The sequence below is a fragment of the Lates calcarifer genome, linkage group LG10 (assembly GCF_001640805.2).
Source record: "Lates calcarifer isolate ASB-BC8 linkage group LG10, TLL_Latcal_v3, whole genome shotgun sequence".
Classification (NCBI taxonomy): domain Eukaryota; kingdom Metazoa; phylum Chordata; class Actinopteri; family Centropomidae; genus Lates; species Lates calcarifer.
This window is the reverse complement of record NC_066842.1, coordinates 3,326,870-3,346,800: the sequence shown is the minus strand read 5'-3', so window position 1 is coordinate 3,346,800 and position 19,931 is coordinate 3,326,870. Positions and strand designations below refer to the sequence as shown.

The window sequence follows — 19,931 nt, the reverse complement described above, 5'->3', positions numbered from 1 at the left end:
TGGTGGGGGGTTAGGTTGTGACATATGAGACGGCATTGAAAGGACAAGGTGTAGCAAATTTAGCAGTGATAAAAAAAGTTCAATACACTTTTTAAACTTTGTTGGATTTACCATTTTTTAAAAAGTTTGTAGGGAGCCAGTTCACAGGTTAACATGGGCGTAAACAAGCAACAATTCAGACGATGTCCTCCTAATCACGATGAGGAGGAATTATAGTCACACAAGGAGAAAGATGGGCTTTGTCTTCAGAATAGCTACAGAAAAAGTAGCAGCTACATTACATTACTGGAGCTGGACAGAGGAGAGAAAGCTACATCATGCCATTGTTTTCATTTTGACCAAAACCTTTGATAATACAACAACTTTCCCTCAGCCCACCCTGAATTTGAACACTGGATGAAATGGCATAAAGACACTGGTCCCATCTACTGTATATCTAAACCTTTTTTGACTTTCTTAGACCTCAAAATACATTTTAAAACCCACCATCAATCATGTTCCTCAGCTCACAGAGCCCTACAATTAAAGACTAAAGCTACAGAGTCCGTTCAAACATTGCCGGTCAGTACAGTGTGCTACATCTCAACATGAGAGACCACAGTCTTACATTGGTTAAATTTTCACTTTAATAATAGATTCTTTTAATAAAAATACTGTAATGAATTTCTATTGTTAAAACATATAGAAATAAAGTTTTTTTCTTTTCTTTCAGTTTAAAATGATATTAACTAATTAAATCTAAACCATCTACTGTGTTTACCTCAATGTACTGTATCATATCAGGTACAATTAACAACGTCTGGACTTTTGCACCACCCTCCTCACACTTGAGCCAACACACATGACAACATCCAGACTGCAGTGGATTTGAGGATTTTTCACACCAGAAGTCCCATGACTGCTGAGTGCTACAGGCTTCGCTCTGAAACTTGCTGCGTCTCAGAGGGTGAGCCTGGCATTCGGTCAGCACTTCAAACAAAAGAAAACACCTTGTTATGCGCATCCCACCGTGGCATCTGTCTCACACATGAGTCACATGACAGAGACGGACCGTGCAAATGCAGACCCATCTGCACCACATTTCCTCTCTGCCTTTGATTTACTCTCATGTTACGAAGTTCTCAGCAGGTAGTGGACACAAGACATCTGTTATAGGGATTACATGACCATTTGCTTCCATCTAGTGGTTACCTGCACTCCGGTGAGCACTAGACAGGAGTCAGTGTAAGTGGAGGGATCCAAGATAACCAGTGGTAGAAATACTAACTACATACTGTTTCCCTTTTACGGTTATAAAGGTTAGATTCACTTAAATTAACCGTTACTGTTTGTAAAAATCTGCATTTCTTTATGATTTGTAGATTTTAATTGCTTTCATGAGTGCCACAAAGTTTCTCTCACCTCCATTTTATCTGAAGCAGAACTCTCAGGGATGGATATCTCAAAAGCCTGGCAGGATGAGATACTGACCATGTAGTTACAATATGCCTGGTTTGATTATGGTTGAGAACATTTGTTGCATAAAAACCCCCCTCTCTCCTCATGTGCTGTCACATCTCTATTAAAAAGGCAAGAATGCCCAAAAATACTAAAATAAAGTAAAACTATCCATGTGGCTGCATACCATTGGGTAGGACTGTGTGTGTGTGTGTGTGTGTGATATAGAAATTCATTACAGTATGAGATATGTGCCTCCCATGTCAGAGCCGTGACGATAGGGACGGATAAGTTGGGTGTGATAAGTTGCTGGCTGCATGGATGATCTTCAAGAGGCTCTTCTGGTCAGTGTGACGCTAAAACACACTGAAAAAAACTTGAGAAGTGGTTCAACGATTCAAAGATGCAGCAGGATTCAGCGTTTTAGTTTTTCTGTTGTGAACTTATTTTGCTGTCCAGATTCAAACTGATGTCATTGTTCAAACCCTTAAGATGAAAAATGAACTATGAGGTGTTGTTGACTAAGATGTGTCTGCAAGTTTAGAGTAGAGATTAAAGGGAAAGGGGGGGAAACTGTACATAGTTACTTGTTATGTTTTGCTAAAAGGGTTGGTTTATTCCACAGGTCTCCAGTCCATTACATTGTTTTTTCTATTCTCTTTTTTTAAGTTAATATTTAAATGCTGCAGGTACACTAGCTGATTACTAGTTAATGTGGCGAGAAGCCTGTTCCCAGAAGCTTTTCGCTGCCTACTGAAAGTATGTTTTTTTCTTGAGTCAGGGAGCGCGAGGTTTGATCGTAACTCGCACAAATTGTTCACACCCAAACACTCATCACTCGTGTCAGTGCAGCATCGAACCGTTTCTCAGCTTCTTCACCTTTTCTGACCATTTCACTTTACTAACATGTTTGGTGTTTGCTGTTGTTGTTGCTATGTCTCCTGTGCTGTCCTCACTGTGAGCAGTATCTGCATATAAAACAGAAAACATATTCTACTTGAGATAACAAGTCATTCTCGTGCTCTTGCTCTCCCACTTAAACATTCCTACAAATTTTCATTGAAAACTGTGAATCTTGAATTTTAAAAAATAAAACTTTTCCAAATCCAGCTAAAGATTTGAGTCCTGTTTAAACTGAGCTGTAACCCTGTTTATGAGCCTGTGATACACAAAGTATTGACTATTTTCTAAACACAGTGAATGTTCTACACTTTTTTTTGTCATTTCTTAAGCACTTTTTAGTTTTATATCCATCCAGTGTAGAACACGCACATCCCAAAAGCATTTATACAGAAGTTCCACACACTGTGCTAACAGTTGCCAGTAATTTTAATCCTTCCATAACCATGAAAACAGCACTTTCTATCGGTTAATTTAGTTTGGCTTTGACATGTGTGCGGTTTCTTGACACCTCCAGAATCATTTACAATAAGCAAAATACTAGAATGAGCCTCTGACCCTATTCTCACATTAAAAACAACAACAAAAAGGAGCTCAGGGGTCAGAGTTACTGTAGCATGACCACGTTCCAGTGGCCAGAGGTATCTACACTTTATTTTCACGTGAAGCCAGCCTTTGTTTTTGGTGCTGATACATGAAACCCTAACTACCTGACTTTCCCTGGACTCAAAGTTGCACTGGGGGAAAAAAAAAAAAAAAAAAAACAAAAGCTCTCTTGTCTGCACTGCAAGAAAAACACAAAAAACATTGTGTTTCACTGGTGAGCTCCAAAAATGACAACAGTGGAAAAGACGCAAAATATATCAGGTGTACCAGTTACAAAATAAAATCCAGGAATCAACATGCTGAAAATCTTTGGTCTCATTGTTAAAGGTATGTGTCCTTATCTGCCTCCATTTTATTATAAGTCAGTTAGCCTGACAAAGTGAATGTGGTTGATGCTTTTAGCTTTAAATGCTACAGAAAATCTTAAAAAGGAACTAAACATGGCGTCCAGCTGTTAAAGCTGCCATAGAATGAGAATACATATCAGTGATGACACATCTTTTGTTTGAAATGCAGCTTTTTGTATCTTCTACAGGGTGAGTTGACTATATTACCATCTTGTTTTAGAATTTTTCTAACATATATAACAAGTCACAATTAATAAACTGAGGATACAGCTGTTTAATCAGGGTGTTTTTGTCATAACAGTCTGACGTATTCACACATCTGCAGTCAACGCTGCGCTGTTTGTTTTTGTGTTCCTATTTTTCTGAATTCTTGCATTAATTGGGATGGGGAGAAAAGACGGGAAAACATCGCCCTCAGACTCAGCTGTGCACACTTGCACACCCCATGCAGCCAGACCACACACAAACACACACACACACACACACACACACACTACACGTGCCCGCTTCAGTATCCTTTACTCATTTTCTCTTTCTTGGTTGACATTTTATCAAAAGAGCATTTCTAGTTTCAGCTCGGGGCTCTTTGATCCGTCTTGACTACACTCGAGACCGATCTTTACCACGTACTTTGAAACCATGCAATCAATTGCACTGAAATATCCCGTCTTTTGTGGAAAACATGCACACTTTGGTCATTTCACATTCCACAGTGGCTTATATTAACTCTTACTGCGGTAATGGAAGAAAACAGAACTGTACTTCACTTTCTTTTGGTCTGTTTCAAATATTCAAAATTCATTTTTAAATTCTTTTTTTTTAAAAACACTTACATGTGACAGTGCAACCTCATCCAGAATTTGAAGCTGTGATTTTGTCGCTGTCACAAAATCAAACTGAAGAATTAAAGAGAGAATCAAGATGATGCTTCACTCACCGCAAATGCAGGATTGATGGTTCCCTGTTCCTTGAGTCCAAGCTCTATTTTCTCCTCTGTAGTGAGTTGCATTCTGGTAAACAAGGCAAGTTTGGGTATAGTTGCTTCTGAGTACCCAAGTGGACTCAAACACACGCGCGATATGAGTAAAACCCTGACTGACCGCAGACCTAAGACGACAACATTAACACCCGCCTCGCGTCACCAGGGAATCTGAGTATCACCGTCAAAAAGAGAGTGGCTCAGTTATTTTGTAATCTCCTCTGCTGCTCTGAAGTGTTTCTGGTCTGCTGCTCAGCAAATGTAGGCTTAAGTTACCCTGACTTACAGTCATGTGCCTGTTGTTGTGTGACGATTGGATCCTATGAGGAGAGACGAGCACGTTTGTCACATGAATCTTTAATTTGTCATACATATTAAAATGGTCCTCTCTCATCAAAAGGTTGGAATTAATACACTTTGGGATGAAGCCTCATTGGGTAGTTTTCATTAATCACTCCTTACTCAGGGAGTAAAGCCTGCGTTCACTTCATTCACTTCCAAACAACAACAACAATTTGCAGGTTTTCAAACTCAATTAAAAAATTAGCATTACTTTTGCTACTTGCTTTTACAAACGATCTTCTATTGTACCTTTCCTTGACACCAGTATTTACTGTTATTTAACCATGAGTGCAACCTTTCCCTAACCATAACTAAAGCGCTATTTCCTTCAGCATCATTCTTACTTTGTCTTTTTACTTGGTTCTGTAATTCATCAGGAAGACAACTCACATGAACTGTTCAACAGCTTACCAACAGCATCTGGACCCACGTCCCTTTATAAACAGCTTATTATTTAATAACTGCAGACTTGTTGGAATATTGCAATAGCCCTTTATTAATGATTAAGATTTTTAAATGTAGTTGATGTTTGCTGGCAGCTTAGAAAGTCATTCTCCAGGCAAGTTGTCCATCGACGATGTCTGACACACATTTAACTTAATTTTTTGAGAATTAATGTTTTTCTTGTTATCATGGTAGTTATGGATGGCTCTAAATACTATACAGTTTCACATTCAAATTGATTCATTAATACAGCTGGCAACAGAACACCACACAGCAGAAGTTGAGGAATTTGAAACTGAACTGCTGAATTTATTATCTGATTTCCACAAAGTGCACTTTTTAGGTTTTGCTTGAAGTTAGTGGCACATACAACAAACGTTTAGACTCGGTGAGATGACCAGTGACCAGTGACTGGATGTTTTTGAAACATCCAGTGACTCCTTTCAAAAAAGGAGTCGCGGTTAAATTCTCTCCTCATATTTCTATGTGCACAGGCCTGAACTTGTGATTTTTTAAATCATAGATCCAAATACATTTTAATGCAGTTGACCTTTTTCTTGTTTATCCAAACCCATAGAAATGCTCCAGTCATCTAACACTGTCCGGAGAAAATTAATTTGTCTAATATCCACAGAACCCTGGACACGCGAAACAACCCCTCCTGTTCTAATTTCCTGTCTTTGGTCCACCTATTTGTTTCCCCATGTCCTTATATACTTTCACTGTGCCGAACATCCCAGAGTCTCCCAAACACCCATTACATTATATTTTATTTCACTGATTTTCCAGAAAAACTGTTAAAATTTTGTTTTAATTCCAGATGGAGCTTCTGGTCACTGGATCCACTTCACTTGAGGTTCATTTTGTAAATTGTTCGGCACCTTTTTTTGGTCTGTCCCCTTTATTTTACACACAGAGCGCTGGTGAAAAGGTAGGGCTGGCTTTGATTAAATTTTCTCAAGTACCAATGCGGGTACACTTGACTGGAATACAGGCTCATTAATGTTAACTCAATAATACTTTAATGAGAAAAACTTGAGTTAGATGAAAAGTATTTTAGAAAAAGAAAAGTACAAGATATTTACTCCTTGAACATATCTTAAGTTTTTTGTTTGTTCAAAGAAAAATCAATTGTTTCAAGCTGTACCAATAATGAAAAACTTATATTGGAAAGGACATGATTATATATCCTCTCCCTTTATGTGATTAGATTACAATTTTGTAGTGTACTATGATAAATATGAAACAGATTTGCAAGGCGCACTGATGTGCCTGATCACCATATTACTTTTAGTCTGTTGGTACATTGTGACTAAATGGTCGCAGTCTGGGGTCTTGTCTCATTACTTAAATATTTGTAAAAAGGTTGTTAATTCAGTCTTTACAGCCAGCAACAACCTGAGACCTCATATGAATTAAAGGAATTTACTGTATGTTCCCTGCTCCTATCACCATGCATGCTCAGGAATTTGACACATTCTGGATACATGAAAACAAACATGAATACTATGTTCAATTTCACTGTTCCGCATGCTAAATGGGAAGCCATTTTCTTGCTAATGAGACGAGAAATCAATTCACTACTATGTCACGGCATGTTTGGAAGACTTGTCATGAGAGTGGCAGTCATTCAGAAAAGGTTCTGCCAGGCAGGGAGCAGCTGAGGGCAGAGGCTTTTCTAAGCTTGGTATTTAGAAAACGTAAATTTGTTGTAGGGTGGTACGAGCTCACGTGCTACACGAGTGAGGAATTTGAACGGACTAAACTGCAGAAAAGACTGGACCACAAGTTAAAGCTAATGTTAAAATGTTTGAGTTAACACTTGTGCTGGATAGAAATGGATGAGAGCTCTAAAAACATAGTCCAAAATGTGAGTATCACAAATCAGCATACTTACTTTATCATGCAAGGTCTCAAGGTAACATATTCAGAGCCGTGAGTAGAGTCTGACACTCAGACTGAAAATCAATTTCATGACTACTGATTCAGTCTGACTTTACTTTTTAGTGTTTACAGAAAGAGGCTGTCAAAGATAGTTCAGTTTAGTCTATTTGCTAAATATCTAATAAAATCAATTTGAATCTAAAAGTGTGCGGTTCTGATTTAATCAATTTTGTATTAGCTAGAAACTAAACACAAACCCAAAGCTTACTGGATGTGGATTAATTTAAATAATTAAATATCTTGTGAAGGGAAAAGGCCTCATATTTTTAATGGTTTTAATGTTTTATTAGTCAGTGTTCATGGATGTCTACATATAAACCTAGGAAGTGAATGAATCACTACACTGCAAGAGTTAGAAACTGTATATCAGTCTTGTGATACATGAAGATGTTTGTCCATCTTAGGATGTCTCTCAGTCTTTCTTACCTTAATTGTCACTACTATTATTACCTCTTGTATTATTGATACCTCTTTACAGTACAATCTTCTGCACTTAAACGATAAAAAGACTGAGGTGATGTTGTTTGGGCCTAGTGATGCCTCCAAAGCCCACATTGATCAGGGTCCCTTAAGCCAGCATCTGACACTGACAGCAACAAACCTGGGTATAAGACTGGACAGTGACCTCAAATTCGATGCACAGATTGAAACTTAAAACACATTTTTTCTCTTTGGCTTTTAACTCAGTTTGTGTTACTGTCACCTTGTCACTGTCGCCTAGTGCTTGCTCATGATGGGAACTGTTGGGTCTTTATAATAAGTAATTAATCATAATAATCTAAAGAGTACAGTCACAGGTCTAGACCTTTACACAGAACAAAGTCTGTACTCGCTTGACAAAGAATCAGTGCAGCCGTTTTAAAAGAAGCAAAACTGAGTGGAAAAAATTAGAAAAAAAAAAAGTAGCGCACCACCGAGACTTGTGTTATTGAGTGCAACTGGACCATGTAGTGCTGACTCAAAGAAGATACAGTTAGTGATTGTTCACTTTAGAAGTGCTGCCTGGCGTGAGGATGAATCTCTGAGCCAATGTAATAAACATCAAAGTCATTCAATGTCACCGTTTTTCTTATTTATCACTTTCTTCATGTACCCACGTCATCGCCACAAAGGGGCCCCTTGGTCATGGTCTGTAATTCCCAAGGTCTTTGAAACTGTAAATAGTGTTTTACACTACATGTCTGTTCAAGTGCCAAGTTGGAAATGGACAGAACAGAGACATTGCAGCCACACTTTTCCGTATACCCCGGTCATTTTTCTCCGGTGATGGCAGGATGCCGCTTTTTCACAGGGTTGCTGTTGAGATTCTGTATAGCAGGTGTCTGAAAGGATTTGACATGGCACTACATGAACTGAAAAGACTCTCTGTACCTTCAGCCTCTCACAGTTCACAGCAGTGTGGTAGTGAGTGTTTCACGTGATAAAACCAAGAGGAGGGAACACTTCTGTCCTGAGAAAGTTCACCTCGGTGCCAGTTTGTGCCATTTGCAGAACACAGTGACAGCAACCAAAAAAAAAAAAAAGAAAAAGTCAAGCTATACCGCACATAACTTCAAACTTTACAAACTCGACACCTGAATTTAGATGAGGTGGTAACAGAATTTGTGTGCAAATGTGTTACCGTGTAACAGTGTAATATGCTGTCAACCATTTCTAACAATCAGACAGATCTGGTAGACAGTGACTAATGAAACATGTGAGTAGATGTCCATTGAAAAGAATTGATCAGAGCTTAATTTCCAGGCCTTGATGAACCATGGACCCTTGTGATGCTGTGACGTTCAGAACAAAAGGAGTTCACACAGTTGCTGCTGACCCGTGGGTAAGCAAGTGATCAGCATGAGTGTTACTGATTTCTTCAGAGAGAGAGATTAAGTCAACTTATATACAAATTGTGGGAAGCCAAAGTGGATAATGTGTGTACAAAGCATCTGACTTTGAACCGTCAGTGGATGACGTGCATATACACTGCAGCAGTATTTGAAACCTTTCACGATCCCTGTGTCGTACGGACACAAGAAATAGTTGTGCCAATGTTAAAAATGTAGTCAAATTTCTGAGGAGCTGACACTGTGACAGCGGCATATTCTGAACCAGTGACATTCGTCATTCACCTCGTGTGGTTTGTTCTGGTCCAGCAACCACAAAAAAAATATCACTGCAAGGTCTGCATCAGACGTGTGCAACAGGGTCATTCCATGACAAAAAGAGACAATGTATGATGATCAAATAAAGTAACTTGACATTACGAACAAATGTTGTGCACATCAACAAACAAAGTTTTCCACCACTGGAAACAAATGATTCTCCATCCTTGTTCTGAGCAAAAACTTTCCCACTTGATGCGTCACTCAAACTTCCTGAACCCACTGAATGAATCTCATTACTACACACAACTGCATGTAATCTTGAATCTTGAATCTTGAATCTTAAAATTGGTTTATTTGCAGTATTTCCTCTAGAGGGACATACGGAAAAACTTTATTTATGCCTTTATCAGGGTGCCACCATGCCTATTACCCAAAATAAACTCACTTATCATACTCACTCAGTTTTTGAGTGATTTAATGCTGTAGCAATGTTTCAGTGTTTATCTTGATTTGAAGGCAGAACAACAAAGAGACGCAAAATACGGCTTTGAATAAATAATGTATTGTGCAAGTGTCACAGTCCATTTTTCAATTGAAAAAAAATGATCAGAGCTTCATTTCCAGGCATTGATGAACCATGGACCCTTGTGATGCTGTGACATTCAGAACAAAAGGAGTTCACACAGTTGCTGCTGACCCATGGGTAAGCAAATGATTAGCACGAGTGTGACTGTCCTTTCCAGAGAGACAGCTGAAATTAACCTATACGCATATTGCAGGAAGTCAGGGTGGATAATGTCTGTACAAAGCATCTGACTTTGACGCTAAAAACAGATATAGGCCATTTTATAAGGACAATCTCTCTCCACACACCAAGCAGGTTTATACTGTTTTTGTTTTGACTGTGATGATTGACCAGATCTTGAGCAAAGTATGATGTGTCGTTGTTTTACAATGGAGACAGCACATCATCTAAAGGGTTGTTAGCCTTTAGACAGCCAGACCTGGTCCGAAACAGACCCAAGAATAATTTAGCCAAATCTAAAATGTGGGCGACCCAAGAATAAAACAGTAAGATGGATGTAGATGATTAGACTGAACAGATCTGGAACCAGTCCAATTGCTCATTTAAAAACTATATAAATGTATGTCTTAATATTGACCACCTGTGATTTAGCAGTTCAGATCCTGACCATGATCATTATCAATTAAAACTGAGCTCTTGACATGTCAAGATCAGATCAACTCATCAAGATCTATATCAGAAATGTATGGAACAGGGTCATACCATGACGAAAAGAGTCAATAGTGTATGTGACACACCGGCTGACCTAGCTGATGCAGTCTGAAGGGAATGGTTTGACACAGGGATAATGTGAGTAATCAGGCTTTGTGTATAGGGGTCCCACATGGGTCAGTCACAAAGAGGAGTATTTAAAAGGGGAAGTGAGGTGTTTCCACCTATCAACATTTTCAAGCTTTTCAAGATAATTCCCTCTGGGGATTTGAAGTCATTTAAAATTAGAGTTAGGGATAAAATAATCTTTGACTAACCTCTTTATAACATCTTTCAGGGCATCATATGATACAATAACACTGCACTCAAAATATCAAGTCAGATTTATTCAAAAACTGATGTTTTCTAACAGAGGCCAGTTTTTCCAGGTTAAAACTAGGAAGCAAAGTCCAATGACAGGCCACCGAGTAACACCTGAGCCCACTCAATCAGAGAAGGGGCGGAACAGAACTAAGTTGCTTTACCTAAGTGAATGTTTCCTAAGCCCCAGGAGAACCAGGAGAAAAACCGAGCTTGATTCCGTGGCTTGACTTGTCAGTTTACAAAAATATTGACAACTGTGATATTTGGGGGAAGGCTGTCCTCTACAGGTGATGTTGTACAAGCTTCCCCTGTGTTGAAATGATCGCAAAATTAATTGCGGTATTTGCTTAAATCTCATGGAAACATCCTGACAGCTTAAGTATCATGTGTCTGATCAGGTCTTCATGAGATTCATACAGACCCAGAAAGAAACAGTCCTTATACAGGCCTCACCTGTAGGGGCGAATCACTGCAGTGATACACAACAGGTGGTTCCTTTATCTAATGTTAAACACTCACCTACTTGAAAAGATATCTACTGGATTTGTGATTCAAAATAAAGCTGCTATAATGTGAAACAAAGAGGAAACCAATTTTCTTTCCCCTCTTCCAAAGCCTCCCAGTTTCCTCTGAATCCTTTCTTTTTCCCAGTTCTACTGAGGGGGAATCCCGGCTTCCCAACAGAACAGAGCAGAAAATCACATTAGCACTAACAATGTGTAGTCAACAGCATATGAGTTTGAACAAAGACATTTGTTCAGACCAAACAAATGTTTTGAAACAAGGAAATGATAAACTGTTATCTCTGCTCTCACCAAGGATTTCTGACACTTTTAACAGTCAGAGCCTTTAATTTAAAAGCAGATAATTTTAAAATCACTTTGTGTGAATTAAAATAGACTGACTGCATTTTACTGAACTATTTCCATACAGCGCTCAAACCATACTCAAGTCTGAAAACTTTGTCCACAAGGTGGCAGTACATCATAAGCCATGGTATGACAATCCTCTGCTGAACACGACTGAACTGGTGAACACACAAAGAACATTTGGGGGATGAAAGCACCAAAGCAGCTAAAGATACAAACATGTACCAGCTGACATTTACAAACCACAGCCATGGCACACACTCAGATGTTCTCACTCAAAACACTCAAAACACAAAACTAGACCTCCATTTTTTCTTTTTCCTTTTTCTTGTTTCAATTTATTTGGTCTTTGCTTATTGTTATTTTTAATTGTTGTTTGTATGTGAAAATTGTTTAAGATGAATTCATCTGTTTTGAAAGTATTCTGCTCTAGGCTCTGTTCCAGTGCCATACTACATACTACACTAACTTTCATGGCTGAACCACAGCTTCTTGATAGATATGGGAAAGACTATCACATTCAAAGTTTGTGAATTTTTGTCATGTCATCAGCTAAACAGCTGTGTAATCACAAAGTTGGTTCAAAAATACTTTGCAATGAGAAGTTAACACTCTCAATTAAATTTGGGTTTAACCACCTTGAATAGTTTTTGGCTAACATGAGGCATCCATGTTTGTTTGGTATCAGACACTCAGGAAAAGCTGCAGTCGTAATTACAAGTTGGGTGTTGATGTGAATGCTATTTACATGCAAGAGACTGGTAATTATGTGGCATTAGTATACAAGAAACTGATGAACTCTGTTTTACTTTTGGACGTCAGTTAAACTGTGCATTTGGATTGACAATTAAACTTGTTTGTTTTTTGATTCTTAATAATTAATTCTCTTTTTTAGTTCTCATTTCTTTTATGGAACAATAGTGTCCATCAACAGCACATTCAGAAGTGTGTCAGCATGTATACTGACTGTTTTGAACACAATATATACTTAGACATTATTATTATTATGTATATTATGTAGTCGCAAAAGCGGCAAGTTGCAAGCAAAGTTTTGAAAGAGTTCGTTTTAGTACTTTGGTGAAACAATTCCCTGCATAGCTCGTCTCAACTCCAACATGAGCAGAGATCTCGTTAGTCAGAATAACTCAAATCATTTAGCTACTTCTCCAACAGTACACAGATGTGTTACATATCCCAGAGTTAACAAATTCCATGTTTGTCTAGGTCCCTTGTAATCCCTGAGCACATACACCACATACATGCACAGGTCAAGGTTTACAAAGGTACATTCATTGGACGAACATGGCAGTTCCTAATCTGCAGCCATAACCCCCTGAGGTCATTACATCTCACTGCATCTGATTATCTGAGGTAATCCAACACTGAGACTCTGGGATTTACACTATGTAGATCCTGGGAGAAGTGAGCCATTCATAAAAGTGGGCAGTCTCCTTCTCCTTATGTGTGACTAGTGTGTTTGAGAGACACAAAGAGAGGCCAGAAAATAACTTGTGTGACAGGAGCAGTGTTCAAAACCTCTTCACCTGTTAACCTCTTCACCGATGACATTCAACTCTTGTGAATGTTAAAGAACCACACTAAATGGGCCTATGAACGACTGCAGGTCTTCCTTGTTTATATCAGGCAGGCACAATGGACTGACTGAAACACAAAGTGAATGAACAATATAAGAGAGCTTGTTTCATTGTTTGTGTTTCAGGAGACAAACACATCATCTTCCAACAATCCCAGTCAACAGCTTTTGTCCATTCCACCACTCATGAGATACAAATGTCACTTGTTATATAAACAACATACCCACAGGCTAACCAAACTAGCTTAGTTTAGCTAACATACAAAAAGTGCCACAACTGTCAAGGTGGAACTTGCACTTAAGAACACATGCCACCATGTGAAAACAACTTCACCTTGTTTTCTAAACTGTAAAAACAGCTGTTTTCTTACATGTCTGCTGTTACAGTGTGGTATCTTTACAATTAGCACTTGAATTTTAATTTATCTCACTTGGCATCAGCTACTAGATCTGCACAGAAAATGGGCGGTGTATTAACTTTCATTTCACTTTTCAGTCAAGTAAATGGAGGGACACAGCGATGAGAAGTCGTTAATTAACATTTCAGGGGAGACTAACCCTCTAATGGCTCAGCATTTATGCAAGTTCACAGCAAATGGGCAGAAGCCCCAGGGCAGGAGGGAGCGGCTAATTAGCGCCTCGTAGCTAACAGGGGTTGGATAGCCACGTGAATGTTAAGTGTGTTTGTGTGTCAGCACAGGTTTCAGTGAGTGTATATTATTGTGTGTATGTGTGTGTGGAGTTCATGTGATGATGCATGTGTGTGAAAATGAGGGCATGTTTGTTTGAGCATGTATGTGTCGGTGTGTTTGTGTCAGTGAACAGTGCTCTTATTTTTCACCGTCACAGGAGGTGCATCAGATGACAGCGGCCCTGTGGGTTTGTGTTTGTTTGCACTCATGTGTTTGTGTGTGACTATTGGCATTGAGGATGTGCGTGCATGCATGTGTGTGTTCCCTGTTGTAGCTTGGCTTTCCATTAGTCCACAGATTATTCTCTTTCTCTCTCTCACACACACACACACACGTCCCACAAACACTCAATCACACTGTTATGTGTAGTGGTATTCTCAGTGCTAATGGAAAGCCAGGAAGCCAGCAGACAAAGGTGAACTTTCACAAACACACAGACACACACAAAACAGACAGTGCTCTTGACATTTTACATCCATCTCGAGTAAATCAGGTCACTCTGCTTCCTGTTATCTCTCACTGTTTTGAGAATTTGGAGGTTGGTTTGTTTGTTTTTTTTACATAAGAACAAATTCAAAATGTCCTCCCTGTGTCTTTTTCTAACACACAAACACAGTGCTGACGCAAACAAACACATGGACCATGGGCAACGATCAATTTAACCCCAATACTGACACACACACACGCACTTCCTGACTCCTGCTCTGACCTACAGTTGTACAATGACGATAACAGATAGCTGTGTGTGTGAGTGTGTGTGTGACCAAGCTACTGGTCAACACAAATGCCCTCAGGCCTCAGTGAGTTTGACTGACCCCGTTTGTATTGATGTTTTAGGCGTTAAACAAACATTAGCTTACTCTGTACTTGGTGAACGAAGCAGGTTGAAGTAAACTTTGATTCCTCAACCATCAGCATTAGAAGCAGTTTCATTTCAACAAACAGAATCAGTCAAGTTAATTCTGTCAAATCAAAAATCATCATATTTGTCCCAAAACATACAAACAACAATGTAAAGCACCATGTCCTTAGCCAGCTCTTATGAGACATGGCTTGAAAATAATTTTATATCCAAGTCTTGTTGGACAAAACAGGAACACCGTTGCCAGACATGAGTCTCTTTGCAATACTGCACCTAAAAATTGGTTCTAGATTCTAGGACTCGGACAGGAAATGTACATTTGGGGTACATTTCCTGTCCGCCTGACAGAGGCAGACTGCAATATCACAGTGTTGTCCTCCAAATCATCTTCAGTACAGTTTCCTGTGACTTCTCATGCTTTGCTGCACTTTCATCACAGCACGTGCAGTTCAGTCACGGTGAACTACATGTGCTCAGTTTTTGTCTCCCTCTTCAGATCCACGGCTCCACGTTTACAAATTCACTGTACAGCCAGTCAATATTTTGGTTGTGCCCTGTAAACTTTTTATTGGCTTCTACACATCTATGCATCGACGCTGATAAAGACTCAGGACGTTATTGTCCAAGGTTTCAGAAAATTCTGCAGCAATTCATTCATTCAACACTGAGGGTTTGAGGGCACCGTCTTTTGCACCATCTCCTTTTCTCTCCCTCTGTTTCTACTGTTTTCAGCTGAAAATCTGTCATCTCTCTTTCTCTCTGTCTGTGTTTCTCTTTTACCCTCCCTCCATTGCCATCCACTGCATTCATGAAACTATGCTATTACACTGATGGGAAACTAGCTGCTGCTATAAACCCATCTTTATACCCCTCCCCTCGCCTCTATGTCTTTTTTCTTCTCTGTTAAAGCCAGTTTTTCTGAATGAGCACATGGGTATATGTCCTCTGCTGACGGCATGCTTTCCCCTCCGGCTCGAACTCTCTCTTCTCCTCCCTCCCCCTCCTCTTTCATCCAGCTGCTGTTTTCCTGAATGAGCTCTGAAACCATCCCATGACCTCATCGTTGGCTCAGCTGTGCCCCACCACCCCCCTCCCCGAAAAACTCGAAAGATGGAGCAATGATGATAATGATGGCAGCGCTGATGATGATGGAAAGGCGGTGTGCGACGGAGCGGCGGTCATAAACCACTGCTGTTGCCACGATATAAGGCAACCAGAAACATCCGGTCCTCTGCAGACCATTGTGCATGTGCTCACACACAGACACTCACATGCACGCGCACTGCATCCCTGCGATACAGGATTACAGCGCTTAATCTGCACAGCAACAACCCCCATGCTGCTGTAATGCTGAGCTGATGGGTGAGAGAAAGAGGACAGAGAAAGAAATGAAGGAAAAGGGAAGGAGGAAGGAAAGAAGGAAATGCCAGGAGAGAGAGAGCACAAGACAGAAAAGCTAAAAATGTTACAGGGAGATGCAGAAAGCCAGAGAGAGACCTGGAGACAGAGGATGAGAAGGCATCACAGAGAGAGAGGGAGACTCAGAATGGCTGCGTATTCATTCATAATTTCCTCTTCATTCAGATCGCCCGCTGGCCCAGTGGACAGCCGCGATCACCCCGTTACATAAGCGAGGGAGAGGGGCTGAAGACGGGAGGGAGAAGGAGGGGCGACAGGAGGTGAGGTCAGGTGAAGGAGGGTGGAGATGGAGGAAAAACAGAGAAAGAAAAAGAGGCGAGTGAAGCGATACAGCCGGCTGCACTGATCCTCCTCACTGCTGGACCAGGCACCTTAGCACCATGATCAGGATATGATTTATGCCGCCTGATGATGGCGGTGCTGTGGTGATGTCACAATGGTTATGGAGTTGCATAGGGGAAATGGTGAGTACAGCACAGACACTGTCATTGTAATGGTGGTGCATTGCGCTTCATATAAAAAAAAAAAACCCTCAGCTGCATCCATTTTGACTGAAACAAAGTGTACTGTAGAGATTCATATTAATCTGAATTAGTGGAACAAAAAGCACGAAGGAAACCTCATATAAAGGTGCAAATGAAACACAGCAAGAGGTCCATTCACATAAGGTGGCATACAGTGCAACTGCAAGTGTGGGAAGTGTGAAGTCAATGAATGTGAGGGAACAAACAGCAAGGACGCAATCGTCCTGCAGTCTTCTGCTTTTAAAAGTTAAGGCCAGTACGAAGGAAATGAACTAAGAAACACAAAAGCAGGAAAATGTTATGATGTTTCAAAAAATCTATAGTATTCACCACTTGAAAAAGGATTAAATGCACATTTTATTGTTCTATTTTTTAAAATCAAAAAAAGGATTGTATGATTTTAGGTTCATATGGGTGAGACTCCAACAAATAAAGTTTCCAGGTGAGCAGAAGACCACACAAAACACACTCATTCTTGCCCAGATTGCAGTGGTCCAAGATACCAAGTTGGTGCAGTGGAGGAAAGAAAACCTCAGTAGCTTTTCTGTCACCTCCAACCAGTCTGGCCTCTCTCCTCTGACCTCTCCCCTCAACAAGGTGTTTCTGTCCACAGCACACTGAATGTTTTTTTTGTTTGTTTTTGACGCACCTATTCACCCACAAAGGCTCTGATTGGCTCAGTTCATTCAGCCATTCATGAGACTGACACCTTTTTGAATTGCTAACAAAATTAGAGATGTGGGTGGTTATTCAGAGTCTGGATTCAGGCAGCTGGCAGTTACAAGAGCACAGCAACGGAGGACTGAATATTATGTAAGAGGAAAAAAATAGAACTTTTCTTAACATTATCAGGTTACATGTGGTTATATGGTTACATGTCATACTGCCTGTCATATGACTTAGGCTTCCCTCCTACTTTAATAAGCTTGGATACAACTTCAAAGTACACTTTACTGACTTATTAACTCCTCTTGCATCTTGCTCGACCTGGTACGATTTTATCCACCTACGGTAAAAAGTGAAAGAGGCCAGTGTCTCACTCTGTGTCACCTCCCGTGCCCCCGCTGAAAAGAAATATGAAACAGAAATGGTTTTAGAGTGGGGAGGGGAACGAGAGAATAAAAAGAGAGAAACAAGAGATGGAGAGAGTGAACCGAGAGATGAATCATGCCACGATGACTAACGTCTTGCATAACCCAGTCTGAGAATCCTTCCTATTGCTTGTCAGTGAGCGCCCACAAAAACGACATTTTGTAAGCCTCCCACAGTGCCCTCCACAAAACCCAGTCCTCAAGACACACTAACACCATTTGTTACCTCATAGATAAACACTGGCAGGTGTAAAGCCAAACTGGCACACAGCGCTGGATCCAATTCGGTGTAGGTGACAGAGTTTTGCACCGGGCCCCATTGAAGCCAAGAGATTTAACGCCTAGGTCAGAGCCATGTTCCAATGCACATTAAAGACAAATGAGACCACTTGAGACAAAAGCATCTGTTGATACTTTGCGTCCAAGTTGAGAGCGAATTCTTCCATGCCATTTAATTAAAATAAATTCTTATAATGCCTTTCACACAAGATTTTAATTAAAAGTCTTTTATAGAAACACTTTAGAGGAAGTATGTGTGTGCAACCGGCCGTTTCCCTGAGTTCAGCGAGTTCAGTCCCTGTCCCACATGAACAGGAAGTAGAGAGTGAAGACCCATTTAGAATTGGGGCATCACACAGGAATATATGACTGTTATCCATAGGGAATGAAGCCAGTTAATGTATGTTTGTGTGTGTTCTGTGTACCTACAGCTAGCATGTAAATAGATGGCTTCGTCTGTGCAAGGAAATGACAGCTTTTTATCCATCTCTGCGAGTTGAATCAATAACTTGTGACCATGCAGATAGCGTACATACACAGAGCTTCCAGTGGAATAAGCACAGCTGAGGTTTTGTTAGGTTGTGTGGGCTGTGGGTAATTCCTGGAGGTTTTTTTCTACGCAGTGTTGTATCCCTTACTTTCTCTTATTTCAAGGAGATGTGGCCTACTTGTGATTGTGACTCCCCCTCCATCACCCTCCCAAACACAGGCATCTCTTTTACGTCATCCTGCAGAGCCATCCAAACTTCCCTCATGGATTTTGTTGTTCCTTCCAACCAAAATAAATAGCCTATGGGAATGGATGAATCAGACCCCCCACCCCCAACCCCCTCCATCTCTCTCCCTCCCCCTACATCACTTGTGCATTATGATGCTTTCTGAAGGGTGTCTCCTCCCGTTTCTCTTGTCTTCCACTTCCTTTTCTCCCTTTGATCCAGGGCTTTTCTTCTTCCACCCATGCATTCTCTACTTTTCTCCTCCCTCCTTATTGTTCTCTGCCACTAGCTTCACTCATGATTTACTCATTCATTTTTTAAAAGTCATACAGCCAGTGTGGACCTTTGTATGCATTGTTATTGCCTTTTCTGGAATTCACTTTCAGATGACGACTTCATTCTTTAGATAATCATTAAATACTTGAAATATTTCTGCAGGCTCTTAAGAGACTTGTTTACAACCCTAAAGACATTAAATCAGATCATTTGGTCTTTGCATTACAGCTTGTGATGTGTTTTAGAAAATGATCCATTCTGTACTAGAATTTCTACAAAAGATTTCATCTTCAAAAGTTAAAAAGCCTTTCTCTTTTCTGGGGAATATCTGTCCTCATGCATCTCATCACAAACCCACCCACAATTTAAACTATTTGGTTCACTATTCTTTAAAAGCCATAATGATAATAAAGACTTTATGATGTGAGACGTATGTGCCAAAGCGCAGCTCGGAGAATCAAGAGGAAAAAACGACGCAGAAGTTTTTCTACTGCCAGGACTGCCAGGTAAACATGGCAGCCAGGTGTGGGTATACACACATGATGCAGCCCCTGGCCCAGACCGCTCCTGTTTACCAGCATCAGGAAGCCGAGCTGGCTGCAGACCGCGTTTGATGTGGTATGTCTTTGACTTGATACTGTTCTGAAAGGACAGAGTGTTTGTCTTTAGCCTTCATGTGCTACTGGCATAAACAAGAGGCTTTCCTGTAAATCTACAGGAAAGATCTGCAATGTTTTTTTCCTCTGTTTTACCCGAAAGATGGCATTTCATTAAACACCATCTGCTGTCAAAGTGATTTCATGTGCTGTCCCATCTCACTAGTAACAGAATAATTTGAGTTCTTTGCAATTTTTTAAATATTTATAGTCCATCCTATATCCCAGTCTTCTACTCTTGCCTGTCCAGTTAGGGTTTATCTG

General features: G+C 40.2%; 1 protein-coding gene across 1 annotated transcript in view; it reads right to left on the bottom strand.

Annotated features, from left to right (window-relative positions):
• si:dkey-106n21.1 (solute carrier family 23 member 2) overlaps positions 1-4,950 on the bottom strand; it is a 33,837-nt gene extending 28,887 nt beyond the window's left edge. The window contains exon 1 of the mRNA XM_018692628.2: positions 4,228-4,950. Within this exon, the coding sequence (XP_018548144.1) occupies positions 4,228-4,299 (72 nt within the window). The 5' untranslated portion in view covers positions 4,300-4,950. The remainder of the gene's footprint in view (positions 1-4,227) is intronic.
• Positions 4,951-19,931: the final 14,981 nt, after the last annotated feature.